This window comes from Pinus tabuliformis, chromosome 2_1, assembly GCF_031772625.1.
Source record: "Pinus tabuliformis cultivar Carrire ecotype Pingquan chromosome 2_1, CPIR1, whole genome shotgun sequence".
Taxonomy (NCBI): Eukaryota; Viridiplantae; Streptophyta; class Pinopsida; order Pinales; family Pinaceae; genus Pinus; species Pinus tabuliformis.
The window spans coordinates 379,879,077-379,897,213 of NC_142299.1; the positions used below are offsets into that span (position 1 = coordinate 379,879,077).

At 37.0% G+C, this 18,137-nt stretch overlaps 1 protein-coding gene across 1 annotated transcript; it reads left to right on the forward strand.

The window, feature by feature from the left end:
* Positions 1-15,781: 15,781 nt before the first annotated feature.
* Positions 15,782-16,933, forward strand: LOC149200436 (uncharacterized). Its single transcript, XM_089400944.1, has one exon. It carries the CDS (start codon positions 15,782-15,784, stop codon positions 16,931-16,933), a length of 1,152 nt encoding a protein of 383 aa, XP_089257070.1.
* Positions 16,934-18,137: the final 1,204 nt, after the last annotated feature.

An 18,137-nucleotide genomic window follows, 5' to 3' on the forward strand; every position in this document is an offset into this window, starting at 1 on the left:
TTCTTGAGCTAGTTTCATAACATTTTTATGTATCTATTGTATACAAATTAGTCTCTTTACATATAACGAAACAGAGAAAGACATTTATATGCTCTGTTACCTTAACATGGTTCTTATAATATACTTTAACAGTGGGATTGGTGAAGAAATCATACCCAGAGTTGAGATTTTGTCCAGCATTGCAAGCTCATTGTACATATTGGGCCTTTCCTCAAAAGTTCACATAATTGTTCGCAAGGCTTAGTATCAGTCTGAGACCATACTTCTTGGCTTCAGATTCCATGGCCTTCATCACAAAATAGAGAAACCAAAACATGCACGAGATTCAAAAAGACAAGCAATGCCAACACATTCAGACACCCAAAAAACAAAAAATCGGTGGAGGGATTCAATGATTGACGTATTGGAAGGGCCTATGCACAGACTTGAAAGACTTGTTCATCATATACACCAGGAGAAGTCTACAATGCCTTTTACTGGTCGTTGTTGAAGGCCCCAGTTCTGGCAACATTAAGCCCACGAGTTGCAGCTTGTTCAAAATGAGAAGTAACCTTATGTGTAGTCATTCCAAGGGAACAAGTGTGTAGATCCTTTGCTGCCTTGGAAAACGCCAAGTGAAAAATTTGTTCCTCTAACCTGAATAACAAAAAAAGAGATAAATTATTACTCTTCATAAAAAAATGATAAAAAAATAAAATAAATAAAAGAGATGTGTTACCAGTTTGCTTGAAGAAATTTGGAAAGACCCTGTTGAAACAAAGGAAATTACCCTGGAAAACAGACCCATCTAAACCCTGGTCAGCGGTATCTAGATGCCAATGTTTCAAGATAAACTGAGTGCGTCAAAAGTAACAGAGATGGTGAGATGTGTTGTGTCACATTCCTGAAATAAAACAGAGAAGAAAGGGAGTCGAATCCCCTTTCCCACAATAGCAATTGCTTTTTCACGCTCGCAGCATCTGACTTTAAGCGTTCAATGCAGAGAGAGTGAATGCAAATACTGCAGATGATCCCTAGAAGTAGCGTCGAGCGAGGGCAAGGGCGAGGTCTCCACTCCGAGAAGCACCTGGAAGTAAAGCCAAGCTAGGGCAAGGGCGAGATTTGCTGCGTCGCATTCTTATAATTTGTAATTAAATTTCTAACTAACTTAATACCTTACCATACCGGTCGAATCAATCAGATGGCTAAAATTATTTTAATCGTCTAACATTTAAATCAAAGGCTCAGAAATGTACATGTAATCTAAGAGGAAAGTTGATTTGAGAGGGGAACGTCGTAATATAGTATTTTTTTATTTAAAATAATAGTTGTTTTTATATTTAGTTTTTATTAACAATTATTATGTGGATGGTAGAGATTTAACTTTCACATAATATTTTATAATATTTTTAGTCAAAATGTCAAAAGTTGAAATTTATCTTAAAAGTAGTCTTATATTTTTTTCCTATTAATTAATTGATTTAATTAAAAGGAATGTCATGAACTTGAGTTATAGTTTTTTGGGCATGTATAGTAAGGCATCATATTTCTAGATGGTATTATAACAAAGCCTATTTATAAATTAAAAAAATCCACGATAAAGTAAAGTGAATAACCCATATTCATATATTAATTCATTCTAAAATTAATAAAAATAATAATATTTTTTTAATTATAGTTTTTGTGTTTATTTTAATTATGATGATATCCATATCTATTTTAGCATAGGGTTTTTTCAAAATTTTAATTTAATTATTAATAATTATTAAATAGAATGTAAAGTAAATTAAATCTCTTAAAAAGATTGGTTATATATGTTTTTAAATATAGAAATATTTAATGTATATATTAATATTTTTCCATAGTATGAAAGTGATATGTTTCAACTTATGCGTTTCTTTTAAAATAAAAATAAAACATTATTTACATTAAAAAATAATCAAAATAAAAAACAAATATTTCATTATATAGAATTAAATAATATTGAAATGTATTTAAAAATATATTAATAGAAAAATAAGCTTTAATGTAGAGAATGTCATCTTTTTATTTATAGTTTTAAAATAATAGCAAATAATGATGTCTATATATTATATAAAGTAATTGAAAAATTAAATTGTTATTTTTTATAGCATTTTATATATCATTATTTTACATTTTGACCTTTTTATGAAAGGTTAATTTTGAATAAAGAAAATATTTCTTAGAATTAAATCTTTAATATTTTATTTTATGTATTCAATGGATTAAATCTATCAAAAATGAAATTTAATATATACAAAGAGAAATATACATGTTAGATCATCATCTCTGAAGTCTCTAAATAGATGCAATGTTTGGAAGTGCAATTTTTTTTAATTTTACATAATAAAAAATATTTCCACTTCAAGATCTTTGATCCCTTGCTACATCTTTAGTTAAGATAGATCTATATTGTTTTACTTAATTTTTATGAATTTTTAAATCTTTTACCAATATAAAATATATCATAAAATAAATATTTTTATACTTATTATGGATTTAAATTTTGATATTATTTATTAGCTATTTAATTTATATAAATAAATAAATTAAAATAAATAATATATATTTTGTAATGGTAAACATACCACCATCATTAAACTCTCCCAAAAATTAATAATATCATTAACAACGCATTATACATGCATAGCAGCCCTGTAATAAAATCCAACCATATCATCCTGAAAGAAAACAGAATTTCGGCGTGGTATCGGATTTCTTGTCTTTCAAGTTCAGCTGGACGAAGCAGTCATGGAATACCTTGCACATGAGTGCAGAGGCACATTGGAAAATTATTGACAAGCACCTGCACGGTGGAATTAATAATGGCTCCGTCGCTGGGCACCTAAATTGTTAAAATCATGCGATAATCCCGAAGTTCTGGGACTGAAACTGTCACTCAACTTCGAGATTTCGAGATTTAAGCCTCCAGGATTATGAATTCATATCGACAGTGAGATCGTCAGCACCGAAAACCAAACCGTATACCTTCCCGTCTTCCATTTGCTATCTCTGGTCAAGAAAATGAATTGAAGCCTAAATACATGGATAAAGATTATAAAATTTGAAACCAAAGTTGGTTTAGTTAAACTAATTTCTCCACGAAGCCCGACGGCTTTGAAACTCTTAAATCATAATATTTCAAGTTTTGGGAATCTTTTGCCAATGTCATTGAGATAAGATTTTAATATTTATTTCATATTTGATATTGGAATTTTGCCGAAGGTGTATTATATACGGATTTGGCCTATCCATATTCATCCCCATGTACAGTTACAACTTTCTTTTATATATAGATTGGGCTTATTAATAATTATCATTATTTAATTTATATGATTACTCTTGTTTTACTCTGTAATTTTGGATGTGTAAAACAGAAATAATAATGTTAAACATTGTTGCTCCATTTGGGTGTGAGTTGGAAAGTATAAGACTTGTCCATAGCTTGTTATGAAATTTTGTAGACGATTTTCCACCACTTTCCACATGCACGAAGTACATCAAGAGGTGGTCTTGGTTTCAATTAATGTCATCTCTGAAGGTGGTAGAGACAATATAAAGGTGAATGTTTTCGGTTTTTTCACTGGTAAGTTTTGCAAGTTTCTTGTTTGTGAGTCTCGTTCGAATTAGCTCTGCTTCGACCAACACAACGACTTGGGGAAGGCATCTTTTGTGAGTATTCACTCGATGTTGGTTCATTTATTGTTGGTTCAGGCCTCTTTTCGCAAGTGTGTTTTCAGTCTCAAACCCTATACCCCTGTTCCTATGGCTCATTATATATTTCAGCTGACACAACGACTTGGGGAAGGCATCCATCGTGACATGGGGAAGGCATCCATCGTGAGTCTTGATTGGGCGTTTGTTCATTTACTGTTGGTTCAGGCCTCTTTTCACAGGTACGTTCTCAGTCTCAAACCCTGGACCCCTACTCGTATGGCTCGTTATATATGTTTGTTGGTCTTTGTGACACATGGTTATGTTTTAAATTGGATGGTTTGGAAGAAGCCCTACCTAGATATCCATAAGGAAGTTGCAACATTATGAGAGCCTTGTTTGTTTGTTGTATTCCTGTGTTTGTGTTCTTTGGCATATTGCTTTCATGGATGGGTATATGCTGGGAAAGGCCTATGGGTTGTTCCTGGTTCTCTTCTTGTTTCTGTCCCTGATGCCAGGGATTTATTTTTTTATGCATGTCCATGGTTTAGATTGAGAACCTTTAGTGTTTTGATATGTGGACGTTCTAATTTATAATTACACCCTCATACAACTGGGGCAAAGTTGGCTTCATGTTTGGCTCAAGGACTATTTTTATTTTCGGTTTCTTGTCTACAACAAGAGAATGAATTGGTTTATGTTTCAGTTATCGCCCTCACATGTGGTTACATTGGAAGGTTCCCTATTTTGGAGCGACCCTTGGAAGCCTATTTCTCCTTAGTATAAGCTCCCCTTGGGTTGGCTCACACGGTTCCAGTTAGTTGTCAATAGACCTTGCAAGTACTTTTGATCCATGGCTCATGCTGCCTTTAGTAAATGTACTTTAGATCCATGGCTTGTGTTGCCTCTAGTAAATGCAAGATCGCCTAGGGTTCTCGTGGCCAAGGTAAACAACCTAAAAATATCCATTAAGATTAGTCACCCCAGTGCATCATTTGGTAAAATCCGGGGCTAAAAGTATGCATCTCAAGTTATTTCGGAAGCAACCACCATATATCATGAGCGCAGCTCTTTCGAGGTCCATCAACTTATAGAAGAATGGGAAGAGGAACTAAATGAGAAAGCTGGTATTTTTTGTATTGACTTGGATGATTGACATGTTGGAATTTTCTGACAAATCCCATAACAAACAGACAAAAATCGCACTCTGTTTTTACACAGAAAAAAAGAAAAATTCGCTTGCTGGAAACGGTGTTTCAGCAACACAGTTTTTTTTCAGTTGCTGAACAGGTGTTTCAGCAACGCTGATCGTCGTGTTTCAGCAACGTAAACTTTTGACGTCAAGTAATTTTTGAGTTACGAGGTGTTTCAGCAACGGTGACGGTGCAACAGCAACATGAAAAATTTAACTTGTATTTATCAAAATAAACTAACTGTTACAGATTTGTCTTCCTCATACAGAGGGAATTTCAAAACTTCTATTGCTGAACATCTACTTCAGAAATTCACTAAGGAACGATTCTGTTCCACACAGATGAACATAAAAAACAAATTACATTCAAATTTCTACACTGCTGTGCATTTCACTCTTCTGAAATTATTCTTCTTCCTCTTCACGCTGCTGCGTGCTTTCCTCTGCTCTGTGTGATTCTTCAGCTGCTGCTGCTACTTCTGCTAACTTTAAAACAGAACTGTTGTGTGGTATTTATATGCTGAAAAATATCTGATTTAAAACAATAAAATATTACAAAATATCTTCTAATGTTTATCTCAGAATTTATTGCAGCAAGGTGGTGATGCCTTTATCAAAAACAAGTCGGCTGTCTGCAGGGGAAATCAACTCAAACTTTAATGCATATTAATGTCCAGAAATATCAAAGGCGACTTTGCTGCACCGAACACCTTTAACATTTACTGCAAATCAGATTCCTGTGCAGCTGTTCATTGTTGCAGTTGGAATTAAATTCCAACACTCCCCCTTAATTTCAACTGCTGCATACCCAGACATTTTCTGAAATGATCAAAACCTTTCTTTGCTAATGGTTTTGTCAAGATGTCTGCAAGCTGATCCTCTGTTCTGCAGTGCTGCAAAACAATCTCACCATTGTTAACCAATTCACGTATGAAGTGATATTTGGTGTATATGTGCTTTGTTCTTTTATGAAAAACAAAGTTTTTAGACAATGCTATTGCTGAGCTATTGTCACAGTAAATGGTTGTGCCATTTTCTTGTTCATGACACAAATCTTTGAGAACTCTTCTCAGCCATACTGCTTGGCATGCTGCTGCTGTTGCTGCCACATACTCTGCCTCTGCTGTTGACAAAGCCACAACTGGTTGCTTCTTGGAAGCCCATGAGATGGCTCCCGATCCCATATGAAACACATATCCCGATGTGCTTTTCCTATCATCAACACTTCCAGCCCAATCACTGTCAGTGTAACCTGTCAACATGAAACTTTCAGAAGAGGAGTATAAAATACCAAACCCCTTCGTTCCATTCACATACCTTAGAATTCTCTTGGCTGCCTGCCAATGAGCCTCTTTCGGTCTTTCCATAAATCTAGAAATTAAACTCACAGCGTGCATAATGTCCGGCCTAGTTGCAGTCAAGTACATAAGGCTGCCAACTATGCTCTTGTACAATTTTGGATCAAAATATTTGCTGCTGTCTTCTTTGGTTAATTTCAGCCCCACTACTGTTGGAGTCACAGCAGCCTTGCTGTTCTGCATGTTAAATCTCTTCAAAACAGCTTCTACATATTTATCTTGAGAAATGAAAACACCATTTTCACTTTGGTCTACTTCAATTCCAAGAAAATATCTTAAGAAGCCCAAGTCAGTCATTTCAAATTCACTCTTCATGACTGCTTTAAAATCAGCAATGAGAGAAGCATCATTGCTAGTAAAAATCAGATCATCTACATATAAAACAACAATAATAATCTTACCGTCATTCTGCTTTATGTAGAGTGTGGGTTCACCATCACACTTAGCAAACCCATTCTCAATCAGATAAGCATCAATTCTGCTGTACCATGCTCTTGGAGCTTGCTTCAGCCCATAAAGAGGCTTCTTCAGTTTACAAACTTTATGCTCTTGTCCTTCAACTTCATAGCCCGGAGGTTGATCAACATAAACCTCTTCTTTTAACACTCCATTCAGGAATGCAGATTTAACATCCATCTGATAAATCTTCCATTTGTGTTGTGCTGCAATAGACAACACTGTTCTGACTATTTCCATCCTTGCTACTGGTGCAAAGGTTTCATCATAGTCTTTGCCTTGTTGTTGCTTGTAGCCTTTCACAACAAGCCTTGCTTTGTGCCTGTCAATCTTACCTTCAGCATTACTTTTGGTCTTATAAACCCACTTAACTCCAATGGCATCTTTGCCTTTAGGGAGATCCACTAACTCCCATGTTTTACTCTTCTTAATTGCACCAATTTCTTCATTCATTGCTTCAATCCATTTATCTTCATTTACAGCATCTTCAAAATGGATTGGGTCATCAATATGACAATACAAAGCAAATAATGAATTTAGACCGGTATTGTTACTTACCTCTCCTTGTTCATAAATCTCATTCAGATTTCTGAATCTTGGTCTTCTCGGTGTGCTTGGAGTTCCATCCGAACTTGAGGGTGTATTTGATCCCTGTGGTGTTTCAGCAGTAGCTGTTTGTGGTGTAACAGCACCTGTTCTTCCTTGACTTCTCAAGGCTGTTCGGATTCCAGCTTGTGGTGTGGTTTGTTGTACTTGCTTTGGTGTAGGAGGAGCCACCAAGGAAGGATTATTTGCTGCTATCCCTTCCTCTTCTTCTTCATGATACACTATTGTCTTCACATTCACTGTTTTTTCCAAGCTTCCATCCCAAGCTTCATCTTCAATGAACTGCACATCTCTGCTTACTATTAACTTCTTGGTGGATGGATTATAGAGTTTGTATGCTTTTGACTCATCACAATAGCCAATAAAGACACACTTCTCCCCCTTACTATCAAGCTTTTTTCTTAGCTGATCTGGTACATGTGCATATGCCACACAACCGAATACTCTCATGTGAGTGACAGTTTGCTTTTGACCACCCCATGCCTCTTCTGGTATTCTGTTCATGACAGCTTTAGTCGGGCATCTATTCAAGATGTAAACTGCGCAAGTAACAGCTTCTGCCCAATACTCATACGGCAAGTGTTTTGCCTTCAGCATACTTCTGACCATGTCAAGAATGGTCCTATTCTTTCTTTCAGCAACACCGTTTTGCCGAGGTGTATACCTTGCTGTGAACTGCTTTTGTATGCCATTCTCTCTGCAAAAACGCAGAAATTCTTGGGAGATGTACTCTCCTCCTCTATCTGTTCTGAGCACTTTGATATAATGCCCACTCTGCTTTTCAACAAGAGCTTTGAAGTGGCAGAATTTCTCAAACACTTCACTCTTCTGTTTCAGCATATACACCCATGTCTTTCTGGTGTAATCATCAATAAAAGTTAAAACATATCTATTTCCAACAAATGATGGTATTTGCATCGGTCCACACACATCAGAGTGAACAATTTCCAAGGGTGCTTTTGCCCTTATACTCTTTCCTGCTGGAAAGCTTTCTTTATGTTGCTTGCCCAACATGCAGCCTTCACAAAGGCCGTCCGGTTTCTCAATCAACGGCAATCCCTTTACCATGCCCTTTCTGTGCAACAGATTCAGGCCTCCGAAATTGAGATGTCCAAATCTCAAATGCCACAACCAATTCACATCTTTCACCTGTTCTTGAAAGACTTCTTGTGTTACAGCCGCAATAGTTCTGCCTTCCTTCAAATCTGCCCTGAGTTTGAGAGGAAACATTCTATTGCTGGTCATCTGCACCTGTGCAATGATCTTCTTACTTGGAGGTATATCTCTGATAGTACACAAATCATCTTTGAAGAACACGTTGTAACCTTTGTTCATGAGCTGTCCAATGCTCAAAAGATTACATTTCAGACCAGGTACATAGTATACAGCTTGCACAGTCATCTGTTCTCCATTTTTTGCTCGGATATTGACACTGCCCTTACCCTTGACAGTTATCTTATCATCAGTCCCTGTTGTTACCTCAGATTTCACATTTTCATCCAGATTGGCAAACATTGCAATATTTCCAGTCATGTGATCACTACAACTTGAGTCTAAGAACCAAAAATCATCTTGTTTGTCTTGTGCTATGTTACATGTTAACAGCACATTCTTTGGGTTCTTATCTTCTTCATTTGCAAAATTAACATTCTGCCTATTGTTCATGTCATTTTGTTTTTTCTTGCATTCATTGGCATAGTGCCCAAATTTTTTACAATAATGACATTGGACTTGGGATTTGTCATACCTTTGTCCATGAGCTTGTTGTTTGCTTGAACCTTCAGCTTGGTTCTGATTGCAGCTCCTTCCGCTTGTGCTAGCTGGATAATTTCTGCCTCTGTTTTGGCTTCTTCCACGACCTCTGTAATTTGCTCTGCTTCCACCTCTTCTTTGGCCAAAAGACATCTGAGTCTTGAATGCTTGCTCAAAAGAGGAATCTGTTCCTCTACTCAGTCTGTGTTCATGAGACAACAGAGAAGCACTCAGCTCATCTACCGTGAACTGTGAGAGATCTTTTGTTTCTTCTATTGCCACCACAATAGATTCAAACCTTGAGGGTAAACATCTCAAGATTTTCTCTACAACCCTTCTATCTTCAAGAATCTCACCATGAGACCTTATCTGGGTTATCAAGCCAATAACCTGGGTGAGGAATGAATCTATTGTATCAGATTCCTTCATGCTGAGATTTTCAAAGTCTCTCCTCAACATCTGCAACTTTGCAGTCTTCACCTTCTCCATGCCTTGGTAGGCAGTTTGGAGAATATCCCATGCCTCCTTAGATTTTGTTGCTACTGCAATCTGCGGAAAAACACTTTCATGTACTGATTGGAAGAGGAAAAAGAGGGCTTTGGCATCCTTCTTCTTGTCACTCTTCAACTGGTCTCTTTCTGCTGCTGTCAAAGCAGGCAGTGCTGTTGCATCTGCAGGTTCAGCATACCCTGTTTCAACCAGCTCCCATAGTCCTTGAGAAGCAAACAATGCTTTCATTGTTATGGACCAATAACTGTGATTTTTCCCATTAAACTGAGGTAGTTGGGGATTTGTCAAACCTGTTCCAGCATCTGCCATCTTAACCTGTACTGGTAAAGAAAAGATACTGACTGTATTTTGAAAAACAAGCAAAAACTTTCTCTGCTAGAAAAATCTGCTTAACAAACTTCTTACATCTCCTACAGTGAAAAACAATCTCTGTTTTTGACTCACTGAGTGCCTAGACTAGCTCTGATACCATGTTGGAATTTTCTGACAAATCCCATAACAAACAGACAAAAATCGCACTCTGTTTTTACACAGAAAAACAGAAAAATTCGCTTGCTGGAAACGGTGTTTCAGCAACACAGTTTTTTTTTCAGTTGCTGAAACAGGTGTTTCAGCAACGCTGATCGTCGTGTTTCAGCAACGTAAACTTTTGACGTCAAGTAATTTTTGAGTTACGAGGTGTTTCAGCAACGGTGACGGTGCAACAGCAACATGAAAAATTTAACTTGTATTTATCAAAATAAACTAACTGTTACAGATTTGTCTTCCTCATACAGAGGGAATTTCAAAACTTCTATTGCTGAACATCTACTTCAGAAATTCACTAAGGAACGATTCTGTTCCACACAGATGAACATAAAAAACAAATTACATTCAAATTTCTGCACTGCTGTGCATTTCACTCTTCTGAAATTATTCTTCTTCCTCTTCACGCTACTGCGTGCTTTCCTCTGCTCTGTGTGATTCTTCAGCTGCTGCTGCTGCTTCTGCTAACTTTAAAACAGAACTGCTGTGTGGTATTTATATGCTGAAAAATATCTGATTTAAAACAATAAAATATTACAAAATATCTTCTAATGTTTATCTCAGAATTTATTGCAGCAAGGTGGTGATGCCTTTATCAAAAACAAGTCGGTTGTCTGCAGGGGAAATCAACTCAAACTTTAATGCATATTAATGTCCAGAAATATCAAAGGCGACTTTGCTGCACCGAACACCTTTAACATTTACTGCAAATCAGATTCCTGTGCAGCTATTCATTGTTGCAGTTGGAATTAAATTCCAACATGACAGACCCTAGTACGTAACCTTGGACATTCTCGTGGAAGATCTTCACAATATAGACAAATTTTTCATTTGTAATGGATGATGAAGAACCAGCTGGTTAAAGCTTTGAAGCATTTCACTTCTTACGTGATCTCGTCTCCTCAAACGTTCTTGGATTACAGTAAGGATTTCTAGAAGATTCAATTTCAACTCCAACAATATAATCGATGCCTCAATCACATCTAGCAACATATTCCGCGTGTCCCTGAAACTGAGATTCCAGGATTAAGTGTGAAGGATCCTGCTGCTATTCAGCTAATGATGAGTAGTTTAATGTTACATTCCTTGTTTTGACTTTTATTGTATGCATCAGTTTGACACTTTTCAGTATGTTTATAATTATCTAGATTCTATCAAGTATAAGGACACCAAGAATTATTTAGCGTGATTGTCTAGACTTATAATATTCTTCTTTTGGATGGGTTATCATGTCATTAGTGCTCAAGAAATTTGGTTTCCCTCTTGGTGGGTTGAGGCCATCTAACCATATGGAATTTGGATGTAACTTTCCCTTATTTGACAGAAAATGAATAGAAAGGTCCTACCAAGCTTATAAAACAAAATAATGCTAAACATTGTTAAAATAACGGCCCAATCTGGGCATTGACTAGAGGTCAGCATTGTTGGAGAATCTAATTCCAACCATATACTAGGTGAAAAAACTGTGCATCCAAGTGTCCTAGTTCAGTTCCAGTTAGTCCAGTTTAGTTTAGTCTCACCCAGTTTAGTTCAGTCTCACTACAATCATTTATTATTGATGTCCCCAATGTAATCTTATTTAACTTATTTATAATATTGAGAAGAACAATCCTCTTCTCCACGTTTCTCTTCACTCTTCGTCATTGTATCAGAGTGTGGATTGTGTCAAACTCTTTAAGAGCCACAGAGAGAAGAGGCCAACTTGCATAAGACTCCAAAGAGAGCAACATCTCAATTTTTTTTTGTAGAAAATGTCATCTGAGTTCGTGAACAAGAGGATAAGGAGAAAGTGCAAAAGTAGCTTGAATTTCACACCTGTGAAGACAAAGAAGTGCGTTAATTTCACCCCTGTAAAGAGAGACAAGTGTGTTAGTTTCACACCAAGACAACCAAAAAGTATAAGAGAGTAAAAAGAAAAAAAAAATTCGAAATTATAGCATTTTTAAGATTGACGCACCCTCTAAGTTGAGAGAGTGTGCAAAATTATGTGTTCAACCTCTATCGTGAGGTGCATAGAAGACGAGTCGAAATAATAATAAACAAAAAAATTGAATTTTCAAGGTATGAAGAATCCTCGCAGCCATTTTCGTTCACGTGCCACCGTATAAAAGGAAATACATCAAAGTGAAAGGTACATAAAGACGATAAAAAAGAGAGCATGTCAGGCTCTCTCGAAACCAAGGAGAATCCACCAAGTGTGAAGACAGACGTCTGGATGGATGACAAAGGTCGCAAAACCACCGGTTTCGGAGACAACAAAGTTTGAAAGACTTCAATTTTTTTAAAATAGACAAAGGTAATTATCTTTTTGTTATTTTTGAAAGTGTAATTCAAGGGATTTTTTTTATATGGCTCCAAATGATATTGTGTTAGAGGGCCAAGATAAACAACCTAAGAAAATCCCTTGAGATTAGCCACCCAACATTAATATTATTAACCTTAGTTAGATCTATTATAAATCTTCATGGTTAACCACGACCATCCACTATGATTCACTATAGGTCACTTATAAGTAGGCCATGATTTTCTATATAAGTATGGTTCATTATGATAGTTATGTTGACTATTGTTGATTATGATGCTCATTTTAACTATAATTGACCATGTCAACAATAGTCAACCATAATTAAGTTATGTTAATGTATAAATATTATAAACCCTATCATAATCAGCGACATTTATCCTTTGGGTTTATAATATCAATCCCTTGGGTTTTTAATATTAATCCCTTGGATTTATTAATTAATTGGATTTATAATATTAATCCCTTGGTTTTATAATATTAATCGCTTGGGTTTACAATATTAATAGCTTCACTTTAATATTATTCCCTTGTGTTTATAATCTCTTGGGTTTATAATATTAATAATCTCTTGCCTTTATTGAGTCCATGAGTTTATAATATTAATCTCGTGGGTTTATTAACATTAATAATCATTTTGGTTTATTAATCTCTTTGGTTTATAATATTAATAATCCCTTGTGTTTATTAATTCATTGGGTATTTAACATTAATCCCTTGGGTTTATAATATTAATAATTCCTTGTGTTTATTAATCCGCTAAGTATTTAATATTAATACCTTGGGTTTATAATATTAATCCCTTGGATTTAATATTATTCCTTTGGGTTTACAGTCCTTTGGGCTTATAATATTAATCCCTTAGATTTATAATATTAATAATCCTTTGAGTTTATAATATTAATCCTAAAATTTTACAATATTAATCGCTTGGGTTTACCCAAAAACACCAAGGATGGAAAGGTTCTGCCATCTCTGTGAGAATATGAACAACCCCATTAAATCTCAGTTTCATAATCTTTGTTGCAATACTGACATTCCTAGTCTTTTACGATGTCAAAATTATAGTGACCTCGGGAAGCTTCTCTCCAAGCTTTTTGAGCATAGGAATAAAATCTTAAATCAAACTAAATAATTTGTTTCTTTAGGTCAGATAGACCAAAGTTTGGTCTCAATGGACATTACCCATCATCATCATCATCATTAATAATTTCCTAAATTTATTAATATTTTGGGTTCATAAGATTAATATTATAAACACTATAAACCACAAAATTAATATTATAAACCCTATATCAATATTAATTATTATTAAAATATAAACTCCATTATTAATATTAATTAAAATTAATATTCTTATTAATATAAAGTAACTTCTGATTTTAACTTTAATAATAATTAATATTAATATTAAATTTTAATATTAACTTTCAAAAATCTGGGAGAGCGAGCGGGAGCTCTGGTGGAAACGGGGGTTTGAAGCTTACAGACTCACCAGATCGAGGTTTCAAAACTGGAGAAGAACAGGGTCAGAGTGGCAGAGCTACACAGAAGGGGACAGACTCTGACCCGACAAATGGAGAACGCGGGGTCCATTGGGACCCCAACTTACAAGCAAATAATAATGAACAAACAGACAACACAGGAAGGGGTGCAGATAGCAGGCTACGAAAGGTTACATAAGGAGGACTTGACCAGCAAGGGGAGGAAAGAAAATGAAGGCAATGAGGATAACAACACTCAAAAACTGAAAGGAAAGGATGACAGTAAAAGAACAAAAAACAGAGGTAGAGAGAAGCCAACACAAGCTCATCTCGCCCATGAAAACAAACAGGGACAGCAGCAAACAGGAGCAGAGGAAGAGGCTTTGCATAAGGATAAAGAGGAACAAGGAGGAAAGGTGACTACACTCAATGGAAAGAAGAACCAAGGCCCGTGTAAACCCAAGACGGCAGAAACCCTAAGGGTTGTGATATCAGATCCAGACATTCAAGCTTACCGGGATCACATGATCGAACATGCAGTGATCTGCAAATTCATGGGGTTCTGGCCAACAGAATGGGCGTTGTGTCAATGGATAAAGCAACAATGGAAACCCAAAGGTGATGTTAGACTACACTTAGGAGCCAAAGGTTTTTTCACTGTTGTTTTCTCAAACTTAGAAGACAAGGATAGAATATTTGATGGCGGACCTTATTTCTTTGCCTCTGCGGGCCTGTACATAAGGCCATGGAAACCCAATTTTGTTCCAGAAAAGGAAACCTTCAAGCAGGTACCTGTTTGGATACGCCTCTTCTCCCTACCAATAGATTATTGGGGATATGCAGCTCTTGAACAAATAGGGAATAAGCTAGGGACTTTCATCAAAGCATCAGAAGCTACTTTACAACGAAGGTACACCTCCTGTGCCAGGATCTGTGTGGAAATGGATGTGTCTGGAGCTCTGCATGAGGGCCTATGGCTGGAGTACAGGGATGAAGATTATTTCCAAGCCATAGATTATGAGAAAATCCCATTCCGATGCAGAAAATGTCATGAGCATGGTCATTTAATCAGAGAATGCCCACTGAACAAAGCAGCAGGAGACCATAAGGAAGACAAAGCAGAGAAGAACAAGGAAATATTTACTAGACCAAAAGCCAAACAAAGAGCACACAGGAAATGCCAAACCAAAGCAAGCACCTCACAAGGTAACACAAGCAATGCTTTTGAAATCTTGGAAACTGAAACGGAATCAGAGGACAACAGCAAAGAACAAAAACCACTGAAGTAAACAAAGCTACTATAGAGCCTGAGACAAAAGCATTGGAGGGGAACCCTTCAAGCATTATGCTACAGATTCAAGAAACAACAGAGGGGGTAGACGAAGACTCAGAAATGCTCATAAGTGATATCAGAAGTGAAGATATGGAACTTAATGATATACTAGAGCAAGAGGGTGTGAATCTACCAGACATGGTGGAAAACTGGAAAAAGAAGGGAATGGAACACATATCGGAAGAGGAAGTCAAGAGAATTAATGACATAATAATAGCATGACAAAGAGCAGAGATGGATATACAAAGCAAAAGCCTAGGCACAGCTAAAGGACTGGGAGTCCGAACACAGGGTCTGCATCAAACCTCCATAAGCTCCAAACACTGGAAAAAAAGAGGACACAAAACCAACAATGAAGCATTGCAAGAACTGGGACAAATGCTTTTAAACTCCGGTAAGATGAAAGCCCTAGAGGCTTTTTCTCTGAGCTCCTAAACTTTGTTTAAAATGAAAATCATCTCTTGGAATGCTAGAGGGCTTAACAGCCAAACAAAACAACGTCTTTTAAAGAAGAAAGTCCAAAAGGAAAAACCAGACATAATATTTGTGCAGGAAACTAAATGTACAAGCAGTACGATATTCAATATAAGCAAAAAATTAGGTAAACATATGGAATACCTGGAGACTGCCAGCAATGGATGGGAGGGAGGCTTAATCACCTTGTGGAATCCACAGGTAATCAAGATCCTCTCCTCTGAAGCGTCCAGATCCTTCATAGCGGTAGAAGCTCAAGTGGTAGGAAACTCTGAAACATATCTGTGTACTAATGTCTACGGGCCACAAAAGCTAGAGGACAAGTTTCTTTTTATGAGAACTCTGCTGAACCTGAAGCTAAGGTATCCCCAAGCAAAGGCAGTCATAGGAGGGGATTTCAACATGATAACCACCCTCACGGAAAAGAAAGGAGGTATAAGGAAACTCAACAAAGACTCTGAAGCTTTCCTAGACTTCATCAAAACAGCCAAGCTAGTGGATGTCTATCCCAGAAGTGGGGCTTACACATGGAACAACAAAAGGGGAGGTGAAAGGCATATTGCTTCTCGACTAGACAGATTTCTCATATCAGAAAGCATTCTGCTGGAAGGAATTATAGTGGAATCAGATATTCTTCCTAGTGGAGGGTCAGACCATTGGCCCATTTCTCTGATTGTTGCTATCCAGGGCACTCCAAGAAACAAACCTTTTAGATTTGAAAAATTTTGGCTCACTCATCCGGATTTCATACAACAAATAGAAAAATGGTGGAACGAACCTGTGGGCATTAAAGGAACCAAAATGTACAGATTACAAGGTAAATTGAGACACATTAAAAACCAGATCAAAATCTGGAACCAAACAGTCTTTGGGAACATATTCAAAGAAAAAGCGAAATTAGAGGAACAATTAGAGCAGATACACACAGGTTGGATTCAAGGGGATACAAACCCAGAAACTGTAAATAAAGAAAAAATGTTGATGCAGGAATGGAAACTTCGTTGCCAACAGGAGGAAACTCTATGGAAGCAGAAATCTCGAGTTCAGTGGCTTAAGGAAGGAGAACATAATACAAAATTCTTCCACAGATCAGCTATTGACCACAGAGGAGCTAATAAAATTCTTAGCCTTAAAGATGAACAGGGATCCATATTACAGACTCATCAAGAAATAGCAACCCTTCTCACTACGCATTTCAACAGCATAGCTCAAGAACCAGAGGTTGACAGAACGCAGGCAATTGATGAACTCATCTCCTCAATCCCCAAGCTAATCACAACAGAGTAGAACCTAGCACTGACTCGAGAAATTTCCATGGAAGAGGTGGAAGAAGCAGTGAAAGAAATGCCCAATGACAAAGCACCTGGGCCTGATGGTTTTACTATTAATTTCTACAAGGCCTGTTGGGATATTGTCAAAACAGAAGTCTGGGAAGTTGTGGAGGACTCTCGATGTTCTGCCTCAATCCTCAAGTCCCTCAACTCCACCTTCCTTGCCCTGATTCCAAAGGAGGAGGAAGCTAATACCCCTGCAAAGTTTCGTCCTATAGCGCTATGTAATGTCATTTACAAAATCATCTCCAAAGTTATAGCTAATAGATTGAAACCCATTCTTCTGGGCCTCATCTCAGAAGAGCAATCTGGCTATGTTGAAGGGAGACAAATTATGGACAATATTTTACTGGCTCAAGAAATGATACACACACTTCAATCCCGGAAGAAAGCAGGCATGTTGATGCAACTAGATCTATCAAAGGCGTATGACAAGGTCAACTGGAATTACCTAGAAGCAATTTTAAAAGCTTTTGGCTTCACTGGACAATGGATAGCATGGATTTTAGCTTTGATCAAATCTACTAAATTTTCTATTTTAGTGAATGGAGCCCCTGCTGCTCAATTCTCTCCTTCGCGAGGTCTTAGGCAGGGTGATCCGTTATCCCCCTTCCTCTTTGTGATCCTAATGGAAGGTTTAAGTAGACTTATTCTTAGAGCTAAGGAGGAAGGAATTATCAAAGGATTGCAGCCCCTGCCTTCTATTCCAGCGACCACTCACCAACAATTTGTTGACGACACGATGTTACATGGCACTCCCACAGTCAAAGAAGCCATGGGCTATAAAAGGATCCTCAATCTTTTTAGCAAGGCCTCAGGTATGGAGCTTAATCTATCGAAATCTACTATCTTCTTTTTCAATACTCATTTAGCAGTGCAAAAAAATCTCTCCTCCATCCTTGGCTTCCGGAGAAGTAGCCTCCCCTCAAGATACCTAGGAGCTCCTTTAACTGACAAACCTTGGCAAAGAATCCACTGGGAAAAGATCCTGGCTAACTTGGAGAAAAGATGTCATCATTGGACCCATAGGGCCCTAAACTTTGTAGGAAGACTGGTCTTAACCAAAGCAGTCCTTCAGGCCATACCTCAATATATGCTCTCCATTATTCCAGCACCCAAAGGGGTTCTTCAACAGATAAGGGTCATTCAAAGAACGTTCC